This window comes from Haematobia irritans, chromosome 1, assembly GCF_050003625.1.
Source record: "Haematobia irritans isolate KBUSLIRL chromosome 1, ASM5000362v1, whole genome shotgun sequence".
NCBI classification, from domain to species: domain Eukaryota; kingdom Metazoa; phylum Arthropoda; class Insecta; order Diptera; family Muscidae; genus Haematobia; species Haematobia irritans.
The window spans coordinates 254,246,327-254,265,226 of record NC_134397.1 but is presented as its reverse complement, the minus strand read 5'-3'; the positions used below and the strand labels follow the sequence as shown (position 1 = coordinate 254,265,226).

General features: G+C 32.0%; 1 protein-coding gene and 1 long non-coding RNA gene across 2 annotated transcripts; one reads left to right on the top strand and one right to left on the bottom strand.

The window, feature by feature from the left end:
* Positions 1-1,862: 1,862 nt before the first annotated feature.
* Positions 1,863-2,293, bottom strand: LOC142219649 (uncharacterized). Its single transcript, XR_012717690.1, has 2 exons — positions 2,140-2,293; positions 1,863-2,072 (listed from the first exon to the last, which is right to left on the bottom strand). It is a non-coding gene; the product is annotated as an uncharacterized LOC142219649 (long non-coding RNA).
* A 499-nt stretch (positions 2,294-2,792) lies between these two features.
* On the top strand, positions 2,793-8,965 carry pit (probable ATP-dependent RNA helicase pitchoune). Its single transcript, XM_075289921.1, has 7 exons — positions 2,793-3,002; positions 3,062-3,268; positions 4,857-5,585; positions 5,651-5,952; positions 6,020-6,172; positions 6,247-6,417; positions 8,427-8,965. The coding sequence occupies exons 1-7, from the start codon at positions 2,879-2,881 to the stop codon at positions 8,760-8,762; spliced, it is 2,022 nt and encodes a 673-aa protein (XP_075146036.1). The 5' UTR covers positions 2,793-2,878; the 3' UTR covers positions 8,763-8,965.
* The last annotated feature ends 9,935 nt before the right edge of the window (positions 8,966-18,900 follow it).

Sequence of the window (18,900 nt, the reverse complement as noted above, 5' to 3'; positions counted from 1 at the left end):
ATTTGTGTACACAGCCCTGTTTTTTTGTTGTAAGGTGAGTACTATGTTCGTATTTTTCACCAAAACACTAAATTAAAAGTACAAAAATCTCTATGAAGACGATTATATTTATAAAAAGTCTTGTGAAATAATGAATGGAAAAGATCTAAGGAATTGATTGTGAACTATTTTGTATTTATAATTAAATTAAAAAAGTAACCGTGAAAATAAGCGGGTTTTCAGCTTGAACACTGAACATAAAGGGTGATTCTTTTGAGGTTAGGATTTTCATGCATTAGTATTTGACAGATCACGTGGGATTTCAGACATGGTGTCAAAGAGAAAGATGCTCAGTATGCTTTGACATTTCATCATGAATAGACTTACTAACGAGCCACAACGTCGAATTTTCAGTGAATGGGCCCTAGAAAAGTTGGCAGAAAATCCGCTTTTTTATCGACAAATTTTGTTCAGCGATGAGGCTCATTTCTGGTTGAATGGCTACGTAAATAAGCAAAATTGCCGCATTTGGAGTGAAGAGCAACCAGAAGCCGTTCAAGAACTGCCCATGCATCCCGAAAAATGCACTGTTTGGTGTGGTTTGTACGCTGGTGGAATCATTGGACCGTATTTTTCAAAGATGCTGTTGGACGCAACGTTACGGTGAATGGCGATCGCTATCGTTCGATGCTAACAAACTTTTTGTTGCCAAAAATGGAAGAACTGAACTTGGTTGACATGTGGTTTCAACAAGATGGCGCTACATGCCACACAGCTCGCGATTCTATGGCCATTTTGAGGGAAAACTTCGGAGAACAATTCATCTCAAGAAATGGACCGGTAAGTTGGCCACCAAGATCATGCGATTTGACGCCTTTAGACTATTTTTTGTGGGGCTACGTCAAGTCTAAAGTCTACAGAAATAAGCCAGCAACTATTCCAGCTTTGGAAGACAACATTTCCGAAGAAATTCGGGCTATTCCGGCCGAAATGCTCGAAAAAGTTGCCCAAAATTGGACTTTCCGAATGGACCACCTAAGACGCAGCCGCGGTCAACATTTAAATGAAATTATCTTCAAAAAGTAAATGTCATGAACCAATCTAACGTTTCAAATAAAGAACCGATGAGATTTTGCAAATTTTATGCGTTTTTTTTAAAAAAAAAGTTATCAAGCTCTTAACAAATCACCCTTTAGTACTCAGCTGTAGACTTAAATACATTTTTGCTACCGAAAATTTCGCTAGAAGTGCATACCGGCCTTTAGTTTTATATCCGCTTACAAAGACTACCGTAGTATTGTAATCACGGTTGCCACAGTTCGTAGAATTCTATTGTTTGGTAGATTGGTAGAATTCATGGTTATTTATATAGCAATAAAATGTTGACAAAAAATAAAATAAAATTTTGACAAAAAAATTCCAAAGGACAAAAATTTTGTGTAGAAATAACATTTTGACAAAATTTTCCAAAGGAAAAAAAATTGACAAAATTTTGTGTTGAGATAAAATTTCGACAAAACTTTCTGAAGAAATAAATTTTTGCAAAGTAATATTTTTGCTAGTTTTTGGTAAGATTTTCTCCAAATGTTGGTAGATTATTTTTGTCTCAAGTTTCGATCGTGAGTGTTCCCTGCCAACATTTTTTGAATTTGGGGGTGCTTCTGAGAATCCCCACTACATCGAAAACAATCATATACGACATCAAAAACTCGTCGGAAAAGCGCCGTCGCTATTGAGAAGTTGTACCACGCTAAGTTACTACGAAAAAGTTTCTCATCAGTGCAATTATTAGGTGCCTATTTAGATCAATTTCGAAGGACGCCAATAAGAACCCCTGCAAACTATCAGAAAAAGTGCATTTTAAGGCAATTGTAGAAGAATCATTGTGGTCAAGTAAAACACGATTGTGTAGATGTTTATTGATTTGATTAAACATTTATAATTTCTTATAAATATAACATTTTTCGGTTTATCTCATCACATTTAACATAATTTTTTGCATTAATAAAAGAATGATGTTGAGTTTTAAGTAGCAAGTTACATATTGCAGCGTCTATCAGCCAGTTTGTTTATTTTCGATGGAGACAGCGTGCCTGGAAAAATATTTGAAAAACGATCACTATATTCTATTTGGAAAGTCGAAAACTGTTCATCACATACCTTTCACAATTTTAAGCGTAATATCTATGTTTTCAGAACTTTATTTTCGTTTTTATTTAAATAAAATATAACAAGCTGGTTGCGCTTGGCGTTTCACAAAAAACAGTAGTGATGGCAAAATACTTTCATGTACATTTTGTACTTTTTGATATGCTTCCCCCATCACAGTTCGCGATGGTTGTGGTGACATTTACGAGTCTGTGGTAGCGATGAGGATGAAATGGAACTTTGAAATGCTGGCAGGGTATCGAGATTGACGACGATAGCGACGGCGCTTTTCCGACGAGTTTTTGATGTCGTATATGATTGTTTTCGACGTAGTGGGGATTCTCAGAAGCGCCCCCAAATTCAAAAAATGTTGGCAGGGTAATAGAGTCTCATGGAATTTTCTTTATCTTATAGTTAGCGGATATTTTAGCTAGAATTGCATATTGGACTTAAGTGCTTGTATGCCGCGTAGTATATGCCACATCGGGCTAAAATTGCTAATGTTTATTACCAGTAATCCATGTTTGTCAAGACGTTGTTGTACAACCGAACTTTTTCTTACAAACCGAAGACACAGCCGAACAATCGAAACTTAACGGCGCTATATTTTGCCTAAGCTTTGGAATTATGAAGAATTTTTTATCGATTACAACATTGGGAATTTGTAATCGATTCACCATTCACTACACGTGCATATTGTCGCATCAAAACACATTTTAGATCAAAGAAATTTTAAAATATTTGTTAAAAAATGTCGATTCGTGAAAAATTATTAATGAAAAAGATTAAAAAACGGGAAAAAATGAAGAAGGAATTGGCTATGAAAAAAGGAGGTGAAAAATTAAAGAAACGAAGCATTAAAAATGGCAGTCATGGTAAGCGTTTTTTGGACAACTTTTTGGAAAACCAATTTGCTTTATTATAGATTTTTTAGATGAAGTTGACAATGATTTTCAAGATGTTCCACAAAAGATACCCAATAAACAGCAAAAACAAAATAAGAAAAAGCAACAACAAATGCAAGTTGTAAATTCAGATTCTGAAAGTGATGATGATGAAGAGGAGGAGGATGAGGATGACAACTCTGGAGGCAATGATTCTAGTGACGACGAAGCCAATGGCAATGAAGAAAATGATAGTGGTAAGTTGATTATCATAGGCAGCAACATGAATTACCAGGAATATTTACAATTGATCTAGAGATTACTTATAGATGAATTGGTAAACTTTTCACTTTCAAGTCTTTCTAAAAAGCCTGTTTTAAAATGCTCACTGTCTCTTTTGTCTCGAGCACATATAATCTGCGGTCCGGCAATATTAGATCGTAGCTTATCTTGACGTGGATTACCAAAATCCAACATACAACTAATTCCAATTTGGAATGGTGGATTTTCTCTGCGAGAATTACCTTCCATAAAGGCTAGCTATTGGACTATATAGCACTTAGTAGTATGAATTGACACATGCACTTGGAAATACAAATTTCCAAAGGTTTTAATTATTATAAAAACGCGATTTTTTTAATACCCATCATCATAGAATGGTGACGCGGGTATTCCGTTTGTAACACATCGATATATCGTTTTCCCAAAATCTAAAGTATATAGTCCTAATCAGGGAGAAATTCAAAGACGAAATAACCATGTACGTCTGGCCCTCTGTCTATCTGTTTTAATCACGCTACTGCCTTTCATAATCGTGCTATCGTCCTGAAATTTGACACAGATTCGTTTTTTGTCTACGTCAATTTCAAAGATGAACAATACAACTTTGATTTTTGCTGGTTGGGTGGTACAAATCATTGAGTGTAAGGGGATGTTTTACATTAAAAACAGGCATTTCGATTAGCATCATTTGGTCCGATCACCCGATTTGATTCCCGCGAATTTTTGTTCCTTTTTAATTGATATTCAAAATCAAAGGGTATTTTATGTCTACAAATAGGTGTGGCTTGTATGGGGCCATGTTTTGGTTTGGCCCCATATACACCGATCTCCCATTTTGACCCATTTGCCCGAAATTCTGTATCCAGGTCCACAAATATGTGTGCCTTATATGGTGTGTGTTGCTCCATATTTTAGGTAGTCTCCATATAGACCGATCTTCGAATTTGAATTCTTGGACTTCTTGATGTTTATTCGATTTGCTGAAAATTCAAAATTTGGAGGTATTTTAGGTCCACAAATAGGTACGCTTAATATGGCGTATTTCGGTCTATGTTTTGGTATAGCCCCTATATAGACCGATCTACAGATTTGATATCTTGGTTTTCTAGAAGTCGCAATTTTAATCCAATTTACCTGAAATTGGAAACCTAGAACATTTATGTTGTGTATTGGGAGAGAATCTGTCATTAAATCCCCCTTTGATTACTTTACATTTCCCCGCGAAAAGTTTTCCAAGGAAACTATTATATTTGATTCATGGTCGGGGGTATTTAAGATTCAGCACGGTCGAATTTAAGACCTTATACATACATGTTTTAATTTATTTTTGTATATTAGATTGAAATTTTTTAAAACAAAAATCTTGAATTTTTATGAATATTTTCCATATCAAATGATGATTCAAAGGCGAATTCGAATTTTAGTCCAAGACAAGTTATGCTCTTTGGTCTAACACATCGTGTGATCATAATGAAATGCCACTGATTCCAAATATATATTTTAAATATCTTAATTAATATTGGCATTATTTAAAAATCAAAAATGTTTATTGATTCGTTGTAGATTCTGAAGAAAGTGAAGAGGATGACAATGATGATGGCGATGAAGAAGAAGAAGAAGTACCAACCAAAAAATCTAAAAAAGATATACCACAGAAAGAAAAGAAAGCCAAGAAGATAGAACTTTCCGAAGGTTTTGAGGAACTTGATCCTTCGGCTGCTGCCGAAGCATTGTCGAAACGTGATAACTCAGATCGTTCCTTTGCTTCATTGAAGGGTATTGTATCGGAAGCCACCCTTAAAGCTATTGAACAAATGGGTTTCACAGATATGACTGAAATACAAGCGAAATCCTTGCCACCATTACTGCAAGGACGTGATTTGGTTGGTGCCGCTCAAACCGGTTCTGGAAAGACGTTAGCATTTCTTATACCTGCCGTTGAATTGATTTATAAATTGCGTTTTATGCCACGTAATGGAACCGGTGTTATTATCATCTCACCTACTCGAGAACTTTCTATGCAGACATTTGGAGTTTTGAAAGAATTAATGGCTTATCATCATCATACCTATGGTTTGGTTATGGGTGGATCAAATCGACAAGTGGAAAATGATAAACTGAGTAAAGGTGTAAATATCTTGGTTGCCACTCCGGGACGTTTGTTGGATCATTTGCAAAATTCTCCAGATTTTTTGTATAAAAATCTGCAATGTTTGGTAATTGATGAAGTGGATCGTATTATGGAAATAGGGTTTGAAGAGGAACTAAAACAAATAGTCAATTTATTACCAAGTAAGTTTCACAAATCATAACAACAACTCAAAGAAAGGCTCACATAAATTTTGTAATAATTTTAGAACGTAGACAAACTATGTTATTCTCGGCCACACAAACGGAAAAAATTGACGCCCTTTCAAAATTGGCCTTGAAAAAAGAACCCATTTATGTGGGTGTTGATGACAACAAGGATACGGCCACTGTAAGCGGATTGGAGCAAGGTTATATAGTATGCCCTTCGGAAAAACGTCTATTGGTTCTTTTCACTTTTCTGAAAAAGAATCGTAAGAAGAAGGTCATGGTATTCTTTTCCTCATGCATGTCAGTAAAATATCACCATGAGCTTTTCAATTACATTGATTTGCCCGTAACATCAATACATGTAAGGATAGTTTGTTATGCTTTATATCTACATATCTTAATACCATATATATCCATTCCTTATTAAGGGTAAACAAAAACAAACAAAACGTACAACTACGTTCTTCCAATTTTGCAATGCAGCCGAAGGCATTTTACTATGTACAGATGTTGCAGCTCGTGGTTTGGACATTCCTCAAGTTGATTGGATTGTACAATATGATCCACCAGATGATCCTAAGGTATAATTTCCAAATTCTTTCTTAACAAACTTGGTATATATTTTGTGCTTAATCTATCATTTAATGAATCGTAGGAATATATTCATCGTGTTGGCCGTACTGCTCGTGGAACAGGTAGCTCCGGGCATGCTTTGTTAATGTTACGTCCTGAGGAACTTGGATTCTTACGATATCTAAAGGCTGCCAAAGTACCACTTAATGAATTTGAATTTTCTTGGAATAAAATTGCAGATATTCAATTACAGGTGAGCATATACTCATTTCCCAAAATATGATTTTATTATTTATTTTACTGTAATATTCAGCTTATTGTTTGTCACGCTCCCATCCCAATGGCAAAATTTTTGTTAAGTTTGTCAACATTTTTTCAAAATTTTATTTCTATAGAAAATTTTGTCAAAATTTTATTTGTATAGAAAATTTTGTCAAAATTTTATTTCTATAGAGAATTTTATCAAAATGTTATTTTTATAGAGAATTTTGTCAACATTTTATTTCTATAGAAAATTTTGTCAAAATTTTATTTCTATAGAAAATTTTGTCAAAAATTTTTTACAATAGAAAATTTTGTCAAAATTTTATTACTATAGAAAATTTTATTTTTTTTCTATAGAAAATTTTGTCAATTTTTTTTTTCTATAGAAAATTTTGTCAAATTTTTTTTTATATAGATTTTTTTTTTTAAATTTTATTTCTATAGAAAATTTTGTCAAAATTTTATTTCTATAGAAAATTTTGTCAAAATTTTATTTCTATAGAAAATTTTGTTAAAATTTTATTTCTATAGAAAATTTTGTCAAAATTTTATTTCTATAAAAAATTTTGTCAAAATTTTATTTCTATGGAAAATTTTGTCAAAATTGTATTTCTATAGAAAATTTTGTCAACATTTTATTCCTACAGAAAATTTTGTCAAAATTTTATTTCAATAGAAAATTTTGCCAAAATTTTATTTCAATAGAAAATTTTGTCAAAATTTTATTTCTATAGAAAATGTTGTCAAAATTTTATTTCTATAGAAAATTTTGTCAAATTTTTTTTTTTCTTTCTTTATTTATTTGCTTTCCCATGCACAAGACCACTTGACCACTATACAAAATTTTGTCAAAATTTTATTTCGATAGAAAATTTTGTCAAAATTTTATTTCGATAGAAAATTTTGTCAAAATATTATTTCTATAGAAAATTTTGTCAAAATTTTATTTCTATTTCTGGATAATTATCGTTGACCTTTTTATTTATCTTTAAGAATTATTTTTCATAGTTTCGGCTATAGGTCGATTAAAAAACATAGATATGATGTTTTTCTTTTATTTTTATTTCCAATATTTCGGTTGACTTCGTCAAAACCGTTTTCAAGGCCGAAGTGAAACAAAAAACAGAAAATTGTTTTTAAATATTTATTGTTTGGTTTTGTTTGTTAGTGATTTTTGTAATTAAATTCACTTCAGCCTTGAAAACGGTTTTGACGAAGTCAACCGAAATATTGGAAATAAAAATAAAAGAAAAACATCATATCTATGTTTTTTAATCGACCTATTGCCGAAACTATGAAAAATAATTCTTAAAGAAAATTTTATTTCTATAGAAAATTTTGTCAAAATTTTATTTCTATAGAAAATTTTGTCAAAATTTTACTTCTATAGAAAATTTTGTCAAAATTTTATTTCTATAGAAAATTTTGTCAAAATTTTATTTCTATAGAAAGTTTTGTCAAAATTTTATTTCTATAGAAAATTTTGTCAAAATTTTATTTCTATAGATAATTTTGTCAAAATTTTATTTCTATATACATAATTTTATCAAAAATTTGACAAACATTCTTTTCCTCTCTTGGTTAAGCTACTCTTGTAGTTTAGTCAACGCAATGGTTTTAAGTTGAAATCAAAACAAAATTTTATTTCTATAGAAAATTTTGTCAAAATTTTATTTCTATAGACAATTTTGTCAAAATTTCATTTCTAAGAAAATTTTGTCAAAATTTTATTTCTATAGAGAATTTTGTCAAAATTTTATTCAATAGAAAATTTTGTCAACATTTTATTTCTATAGAAAATTTTGTCAAAATTTTATTTCTATAGAATATTTTGTCAAAATTTTATTTCTATAGAAAATTTTGTTAACATTTTATTTCTATAGAAAATTCTTTCTACTTTCCCACAGGGCGTCGTAAATCAAATTATCTTCTGTTCTTAAATCAAACATTACAATAGTAATTAGTAATACTAACTTACTTTCATTCCCTTTTCTTTAGCTGGAAAAACTTATTTCCAAAAACTATTTCCTCAATCAATCGGCCAAGGAGGCATTTAAATCCTATGTACGTGCCTATGACTCCCATCAATTGAAGACAATATTTGATGTTAATACATTGGATTTGCAAACGGTGGCGAAAAGTTTTGGATTTTTAGTACCACCAGTTGTCGATCTAAAGGTGGGAGCAGCCAAACGACAGAGGCCCGAAAAACGTGTTGGTGGTGGTGGTTTTGGCTATTACAAAAACCTCAATAATGATGATCGAAAACAACGTACATTTAAGCAAATCAATCGTGACCAATTACAAAAGAAGGGTAAAAACTTTATGAGGTAATCAAAAATGATAATTTTAAGATTTTTCCTAGTTTTATTATTATGATTTATACGTACACTTATATACATAAAGAGCTTTATGTATGTGGTGTGCGCTTTGTCACCGTTGTCTTATAGAACTGTAAAGATTTATTTACGTAGTTAAACAAAAAGAAATAAAATCAATCAAGTTTTTATTATTGTACAAATAATTTTGAAAAATAAGACTTTGCTATTTATTTTTGATAATACCAGATGTTGGTATAAGTATTGGGGGTAAGGGATTTAGTAAATTGTGTGTGTTCTCGTATCTTTAAGCGATGGTCTATGTTAAAAATGCTATAGCAATGTACAAAATTGACAGTAGCTTCTTGAAGTTAGTATCCAGATCGGGAGTGAGCAAGGCTCTCAGGCTGGACTAGACGTTGTGGATTGAGTGTGAACCCTGGAAAAACAGAGCTGGTACTTTTAACTTGAAGAAGAAAGATCATTGGATACAAAACTACTGAATTTCAACGACCGAAGTTTAGTCTCTCGAAATTAATTCAATTATTTTTTTAATTGAAATGTCTTCAATCACAGAAATTATAGTATCAATTAAAAAAGTCAAATAAAAAATTAATTGATCCAATTAATCACTTAATTGATACTATTAATTTTTGTTTCAATTAAAAAATTTGTTGAATCAATTAAATTTTTAATTGAATATCTTTTAAAACACAATTAAGACTTTAATTGAAAAAAATTTCGTTGTTGTTGTAAAAGTTTTTAATGTAGTTTCATCCATTTTGTTCTATGCTTATGTAGTTCAATTAGTATCCAGATCAAGGAACTCTGCGACAAGGATGGGGTGTGTCCAGAGTGATCTGTGGTGAGACGGGTAGGCTTACCTGGGCAAGCTAAAATGTGACGATGTCATGTGGCCCTTCATTACAGATGGGACACACGTGAGCTACCCTGCTATCAATCACTGATAAGTAGGAATTGAAGCGGCTGCACTTGCCTGATCTTATTTGGGCCAAAACTTCCCTGATCTTTCTAGGGAGGTCTCTCTCCTCCGGTGCTATGGGCGGTGCTCGGACTCTGAGAACAGGATTAACCTTGTAGCTTCTCACCGCTTCAGCTACAGTATCCTCTTGAATCCTGTTCAGACCTATCTGGTATGCTGCCTGATCTAGAGGCTCTCTTTTATAACGCTGGATCTCACGCTCTAGAAGGTGAAAATCAACCCTTACATTCCTGGATGGAGGTTGTCTATCTACAAGATGGTGATTTGGATGACTGCTTCGATAGCAACCCAACAGGTACTCCTTTGAGAGCATGTAATTGTGTCGACGTACTGGGATGATCTTGATCTCCGCATAAGGGTGATCCAGGGGTCTACTACGGAGACATCCTGTTGCAGTTCTAAGGGCAGCGTTCTGACAGGTCTGCTTGTTACACAACTGCGTGTCGCTCGCTACTGGCGCTGCATTTTTTACCACTGACCGGCCAATTGCCTTATATCGGACTCTGAGAACAGGATTAACCTTGTAGCTTCTCACCGCTTCAGCTACAGTATCCTCTTGAATCCTGTTCAGACCTATCTGGTATGCTGCCTGATCTAGAGGCTCTCTTTTATAACGCTGGATCTCACCCTCTAGAAGGTGAAAATCAACCCTTACATTCCTGGATGGAGATTGTCTATCTACAAGATGGTGATTTGGATGACTGCTTCGATAGCAACCCAACAGGTACTCCTTTGACAGCATGTAGTTGTGTCGACGTACTGGGATGATCTTGATCTCCGCATAAGGGTGATCCAGGGGTCTACTACGGAGACATCCTGTTGCAGTTCTAAGGGCAGCGTTCTGACAGGTCTGCTTGTTACACAACTGCGTGTCGCTCGCTACTGGCGCTGCATTTTTTACCACTGACCGGCCAATTGCATTATATGTAGTCAACAAGGTTTCTTTGTCCGCACCCCAAGTGCTGCTGCCGGCAAGCGACTTGAGGACCTTGTTTCTACCGCGGAGCTTATCACAAATTGCAGTGGCATGGGCGGACGACTTAAAAAGGAATGTGACCCCGAGAACCTTGGGGTAATTTGTGGTCGGAATTATTTCGCCGTCGACTCTGACATTCAACTGCCTGCGTACTTCCGCCATCCATGTAGTGAATAGTGTGGCTGATGATTTGGTGCGAGATATCCTCAAATTTCTTGCAGTGAAATAACTGGTAAGATCAGCGAGGTAGACGTTCAGTTGATCGCATATGTCATCAACAATGGGCCCGGATGCCATGATTGTAAAGTCGTCCGCATATCATACAATCTCTACGGCGTTAGGAGGGGGTGGAATCGAGGACAGGTAGAGATTAAACAGTGCCGGAGATATCACCCCACCCTGGGGAACTGCCTGTTTAATTCTACGGGGTTTTAACTTCTTGTCCCTGAATTCCACGTACAACTGGCGGCCGCACAGATAATTCAGAACCCGCACAGATAATTCAGCCAGCCCACCACCTCCACTTCTTGTGCGATCCTTTCGTAGCACACCGTGGTGCAATGGTTAGCATGCCCGCCTTGCATACACAGGGTCGTGGGTTCGATTCCTGTTTCGACCGAACACCAAAAAGTTTTTCAGCGGTGGATTATCCCACCTCAATAATGCTGGTGACATTTCTGAGGGTTTCAAAGCTTCTCTAAGTGGTTTCACTGCAATGTGGAACGCCGTTCGGTCTCGGCTATAAAAAGAAGGTCCTTTGTCATTGAGCTTAACATGGAATCGGGCAGCACTCAGTGATAAGAGAGAAGTTCACCAATGTTTTATTACAATGGATTGAATATTCTAAGTGAGCCTGATACATCGGGCTGCCACCTAACCTAACCTTCGTAGCACATTGTGTCCATCACAATGGCGTATGCTGCATGTGGAATTCAGCTTAGTTTCCTGGATCGCCGCGACCCTTATCCTTTTCCGATTCATAAAGTCCACGATTTCACTAATCTTACCGCGGAGCCCGTTGCAATTAAATTGCAAAAACGATGCACTATCCGGAACTGATACAACAATATTGGGTGTAAGATGCTGCGGCGGAGAATATTGTTGTACGGGAGATGTCGGTGGGGTCGCGTAGGCTGACGACCCACTGCCGCTGTCGTTGGCACAGCATCCTGCCACGTAGTCAGTATGACTATACTCCCGCAGCGATGTTAGGCTGGAGCAGTTCCGGAAGTGCACCCACTCCAAGCACCGGTTACACCTCACCGAAACTGAACGGTGGTGGTTCAGATTTCGGCAGACTGAACAGTACCATGGTCCGGGGTTTTCTTCTATCCCGGCTCGGACCATCAGCAAACGGAGAAGGCTCCCCGGGATGCACCATCTCCAACACAAGAATACGGACGAAAAAACACGTACACTAATGTGGCAGCTGCTGGCCAATGGGTGGGATCCATCGGGTCAATCCGGTACGAAGAACCCGCCGCCGTGGGATTGTGAAATTTTCGTGAAATTTTTTTCTGTGTAAGTACATCGGCACTGTGGAATAATGGGAATTAAGAATTAGATGTACTGGCTAAGGAGGGCGCTCGTAGAACGAATAATGTCCTTGCGGACGTTTTTCTTCCGCGATCTTCATATCATTACATGATTCATGTCAAATTTGATAAACTATGGCGAGGACGTTGGGTCTCTTTGGAAGGTTGTAAGCAAACTAAGTTGATGTGGGACGAACACAGGAAATATTTCACGAAAATTTACCAATTAATGCTTAGTACTAAGTTCGTTTCTGCAAAAATCGAATATCTTCTTCTATCTCCATAACTAGGGTCTCAAACTCAGGGATGTTAACTTATTTATGCGAAATAATATGCCAGCCTATTTTTTCGTGCGAAAAATCCAGGGTTGTTTAAATATTTGTTGGAAATGCTCAAAACAAAGATTTTGCATTTATTCCGCACTAACGTTTTTTTATATGGAGTATAACAGTTTTTCGTGCGAAAACGTGATCTTAGTACTAGGCTTAAAGTATTAATTGAGTTTTAAAAAATATTCAAATAATTTTTTTTTTAATTGAAACAAAAATCAATCACAACAATTAATAGTATCAATTAATTTTTTAATTGACTTTCAATTAATTGATACTATCATTTCTGTGATTGAAGACATTTCAATTAGAAAATTTATTGGATCAATTAATTTCGCGATTGAATCTGAAAAAAAAAATTGTGTGAATAGAACCGTATGAACGAGAAATTCTGAAAATATCGGGCTGCCACTATACCTAACCTAGAATTGAGAGCACATCTGCACCGAATATGAGCAGTAGAGGATGGTGCATTAATTAACTATATCGGTGAACTATATCGATAACTGGAACAGCTTGGTACCAAACATATTAGAGAATTCGGAAAGAAATTTGAGCACACACTAAGCCGAATACTGGCTTAGGTATATGTCAACTATCATGAGACACGACAACCTGAATCCTTATTTCAATCTAACATAACTTAAACACAGCCATTTGGACTGGAATACGATTAGTCAGTCAGTTTGTTGGTTACCAATTAGTCATTCGACAATTTTTATATATACAGATTGTTTCAAATCTGGGGGTGGATATCATATCGATTTAGTTCGTGCTTGAATTAATAACAATCATGGTTCTAAAAGTCTGATATTACTCATCGTTTTATCAAGTAAGATTTTAGGTCAAAGCAACAAATTGTGTTCTGTTCTCAATTAAATGTCATCAAATTATTTTGTTTTGTTTTCCAAAACCAACCTTAAATGGTCAACAGGCGTCGTGTGTCTCTTCTGTTGATTTAGCCGAAGTAGCACAACATCCGTTCATACATGAATTCATGGATCCATATACAAGACCTATACCATGTGAACTTGATCACCCACCACTAATTCTATAATACAAACGCACACATACACAAAACGGTTGAATTAACGCTCCTAAAAGCAATGTTTCAAAATTCACATAAGGTAACATCACATGTATGGGCAAATCAGGCAGCGGGTGTATGTATTTGTGTGAGATATAAAATCATTCGCTTGATTGCAAATTAAATTTGTTTTCCAAACAACCAATTTCAGTTGGAATGGTCGCATTAAACGGACCAAGAACACAATCATAACAAAGCATTAAGCCATAAATTGAATGCGGGGTTAGAGAGTATGGTGAGGCCTGATGATGAGGATGGTGATGATGGTTATGGCGATGACAAAACTTCAAAACGCCTGCGCAAAGTGGTCTTCATAAAATTCCCCTCCAAAAAAAAAGCTTTGTTTTTCCAAAACTCACATGTGTGGAGCTTACGTTTCCATGACAAATAGATAAATTGGAAATTTATTATCGAATTGACATAATACGCATGACTACATGACTGAAGTGCGTGCTCTGCTGCTCCTTCAAAACCCACACATGCATACGCATAGTTAACCGAGATGTAGGCCATGCAGAAGAAAACTACAAATTTAATGGGCCATCATAATAACCATATGGATGAAGAGGAATTAATAAAATCCACCCACTCTCCGCACCTCATCACAAGTTTAATGCTCCATTGAAAGTTGAATTAGTGAATGATGGGCTGGCTGATTTGGTATGTTAGATTGTTGTTAGTCACATAGACAATAGCCATTTTAAGAATTGAATTTTTAATTTATTTTGTCATAGAGTTTGTATTAAATATAAATTTCTAAAACAATTGTTTCACCAAATGGCTATGATTCTCTTCATTCAGTAGTCAATCACATAATGTGTCCAATTGTTGAGGGAATTATCTGTATTGCTTTGTTGATACAATTGTATATGTATATACACCCTGAACCACTCTGTGGAGCAGGGTACACTCAAAACAAAGTAATACCTATTTGACACTACGCATATGTTTGCAACACCCAGAACGAGACGATCTTGCCATATCCGTCCGTCCGTCTGTCTGTGAACACATTTACGTAAAGAAAGCCTAGGCCGCAGTTCTAGTCCAATCGACTTCAAATTTGGCACAACAGGAAAGAAAATTTTGGTTAATTTTAGAAAAGTTAGTCTAATTTTAGAAAAGTTTAACTAAACTGTATTACCAACGTCACGCAGATTGCACAAAAATTGGGAAATATTTTTTCGACAAATTGAAGAAATGTTTTTTTACATAATTATTAAATTTTTCACTTGTTAATGAAAATTCAAAGTTTGAAGAAAAAAAAAATGGAGTAAACAATTTCATATATTTACTACCGTACGAAATGCATAATTGGTAAAATTTACAAATTTTAACAAATTTTGAAATAAATAAATATAAATAAATCAAATTAAATTGGCTTTAGTGCCATATAGAGTTCACTTTTTTTTTGAGTGTATTTTGTGTTAGAATCATGGTTACCACTCGAGCCAAAAATAATCTACCCAAATTTGGAGCCAAATTTACCAAAAAACTACAAAACAAAAAAAAATTATGTGTATAGAAAATTTTGTCAAAATTTTTTTTAATATAAAATGTTGTCAAAATTTTATTTCTATAGAAAATTTTGTCAAAATTTTATTTCTTTAGAAAATTTTGTCAAAATTTTATTTCTTTAGAAAATTTTTTTAAAATTTTGTTTCTATAGAAAATTTTGTCAAAATTTTATTTCTATAGAAAATTTTGTCAAAATTTTATTTCTATAGAAAATTTTGTCAAAATTTTATTTCAATAGAAAATTTTGTCAAAATTTTATTTCTTTAGAAAATTTTGTCAAAATTTCATTTCTATAGAAAATCTTTTTTCAACATTTTGTTTCTATAGAAAAATTTTGTCAAACTTTTATTTCCATAGACAAAACTTTTCAAAATTTTATTTCTATAGAAAATTTTGTCAAAATTTTATTTCTATAGGAAATTTAGTCAAAATTTTATTTCTAAAGAAAAATTTGTCAAAATTTTATTTCTATAGAAAATTTTGTCAAAATTTCATTTCTAAAGAAAATTTTGTCAAAATTTTATTTCTATAGAAAATTTTGTCAAAATTTTAATTCTATAGGAAATTTAGTCAAAATTTTATTTCTATAAAAAATTTTATCAAAATTTTATTTCTATAGAAAATGTTGTCAAAATTTTATTTCTATAGAAAATTTTGTCAAAATTTTATTTCTATAGAAAATTTTGTCAAAATTTTATTTCTATAGAAAATTTTGTCAAAATTTTATTTCTATAGAAAATTTTGTCAAAATTTTAATTCTATAGGAAATTTAGTCAAAATTTTATTTCTATAAACAATTTTATCAAAATTTTATTTCTATAGAAAATTTTGTCAAAATTTTATTTCTATAGAAAATGTTGTCAAAATTCTATTTCTATAGAAAATTTTGGCAAAATTTTATTTCTATAAAATTTCCATGGCAAATTTTTATTTCCATAGAAAATTTTGTCAAATTTTTCTTTTCTATGGAAAATTTTGTCAAAATTTTATTTGTATAGAAAATTTCGTCAAAATTTTATTTCTATAGAAAATTTTGTTAAAATCTTATTTCTTTAGAAAATTTTGTCAAAATTTTATTTCTATAAAATTTCCATGACAAATTTTTATTTCCATAGAAAATTTTGTCAAATTCTTCTTTTCTATAGAAAATTTTGTCAAAATTTTATTCTAAATTAAATTTTGTCAAAATTTTATTCTAAATTAAATTTTGTCAAACATTTTTTTCTATAGAAAATGTTGTCAAAAATTTAATTCTATAGGAAAGTTAGTCAAAATTTTATTTCTATAAAAAATTTTGCCAATTTCTTTTATAGAAAATTTTGTCAAAATTTTATTTCCATAGAAAATTTTTTCAAAAATTTATTTCTATAGAAAATTTTGTCAAAATTTTATTTCTATAGAAATTTTTGCAAAATTTTATTTCTATAGAAATTTTTGCAAAATTCTATTTCTATAGAAATTTTTGCAAAATTTTATTTCTATAGAAAATTTTGTCAAAATTTCATTTCTATAGAAAATTTTGTCAAAATTTTATTTCTATAGAAAATTTTGTCAAAATTTTATTTCTATAGAAAATTTTGTCAAAATTTTATTTCCATAGAAAATTTTGTCAAAATTGCATTTCTATAGAAAATGTTGTCGAAATTTCATTTGTATAGAAAATTTTGTCAAAATTTTACTTCTATAGAAAATTTTGTCAAAATTTCATTTCTATAGAAAATTTCATCAAAATTTTATTTCTGTAGAAATTTTTATTTCTATGGAAAATTTTGTCAAAATTTTATTTCTAAAGAAAATTTTGGCAAAATTTTATTTCTATAAAATTTCCATGACAAATTTTTATTTCTATAGAAAATTTTGTCAAAATTTTATTTCTATAGAAAATTTTGTCAAAATTTTATTTCTATAGACAATTTTGTCAAAATTTTATTTCTATAGAAAATTTTGTCAAAATTGTATTTCTATAAAATTTCCATGAACAATTTTTATTTCTATAGAGAATTTTGTCTAAATTTTATTTTTATAGAAAATTTTGTCTAAATTTTATTTCTATAGAAAATTTTGTCAAAATTTTATTTCTATAGAAAATTTTGTCTAAATTTTATTTCTTTCATTCGTTTTGTTTTCTTATTGTTGGTTTTTGTTCTTTAATCATTGTTGTTGTTTTTTTGATTTCAGCTTAAAACCATACATTGACTAAACTACTGGTGTAGCTTAACAAATAGAGGAAAATAATGTTTGTCAAATTTATTTGGGCAAAGCCCTATAGACTGCAAGATCAGCATCCTCTACTTGCAGCAAAACTATCAACCAATTATCAGAATAAATTCAGGCAGTTCATTAAACCCAACAATAAACCACACTTGAACCCTCCGAAGAAAAGGCTTTACATTGATAGCCGGCTTATACCGAAATAAATTCATACAAACATCTCTCTTTTCCTTTGCCACCATCAAATCATCGATTAAGTTAAGCTACACTTGTAGTTTTGTCAATGATTTAGACAATGATTAAAATTTTATTTCTATAGAAAATTTTGTCAAAATTTTATTTCTATAGAAAATTTTGTCAAAATTTTATTTCTATAGAAAATTTTTTCAAAATTTTATTTCTATAAAATTTCCATGACAAATTTTTATTTCCATAGAAAATTTTGTCAAATTTTTCTTTTCTATAGAAAATTTTGTCCAAATTTTATTTCTATAGAAAATTTTGCCAAAATTTTAGTTCTATAGGAAATTTAGTCAAAATTTTATTTCTATAAAAAATTTTGCCAACATTTTTTTTTTCTATAGAAAATTTTGACAAAATTTTATTTCCATAGAAAATTTTTTCAAAATTTTATTTCTATAGAAAATTTTGTCAACATTTTATTTCTATAGAAATTTTTGCAAAATTTTATTTCTATAGAAAATTTTTGCAAAATTTAATGTCTATAGAAAATTTTGTAAAAATTTTATTCCTATAGAAAATTTTGTCAAAATTTTATTTCTGTAGAAAATTTTGTCAAAATTTTATTTCTGTAGAAAATTTTGTCAAAATTTCGTTTCTATAGAAAATTTTGTCATAATTTTATTTCCATAGAAAAATTTTGCCAAAATTTTATTTCCATAGAAAAATTTTGTCAAAATTTTATTTCTAAAGAAAATTTTGTCAAAATTTTATTTTTAAAGAAAATGTGTAAGCAATTTTTGTCATGATTTTATTTCTATAGAAAATTTTTTCAAAATTTTATCTTATTATAGATTCTTTTTTTTTCAAATTTTATTTCTATAGAAAATTTTGTCAAACTTTTCTTTCTATAAAAATTATTGTAAAAATTTTATTTCTATGGAACTTTTTTTCAAAATTCTATCTCTCTGTATATATATAAAATTCAAAGTATGTTTGTTTATTTGTTTGTATGTTCGAGGTAAGCTCGGAAACAGCTGAACCATTTTACTTGAAACTTTCAGAGATCGTAGGGGGCGCTCGTGTGGTGAAAATAGGGTTCCTAATTTTTTGACACCTGGTCGCGGAGGGAGACCTCCCCTTTGTCCGGCTTTTTGAAAATTGGACCAAAATTAATCGATTTGCTTAAATTGTTCATTGAAGGTTGGGGTTGGCATCTAGACAAAGATCCGCTTCTTCCTTTTTCGATATTTAGTCGTGGAAGGGGACCTCCCCTTTGACAATGAGAAACTTACATTCTCTAAATTACTTGCGATTT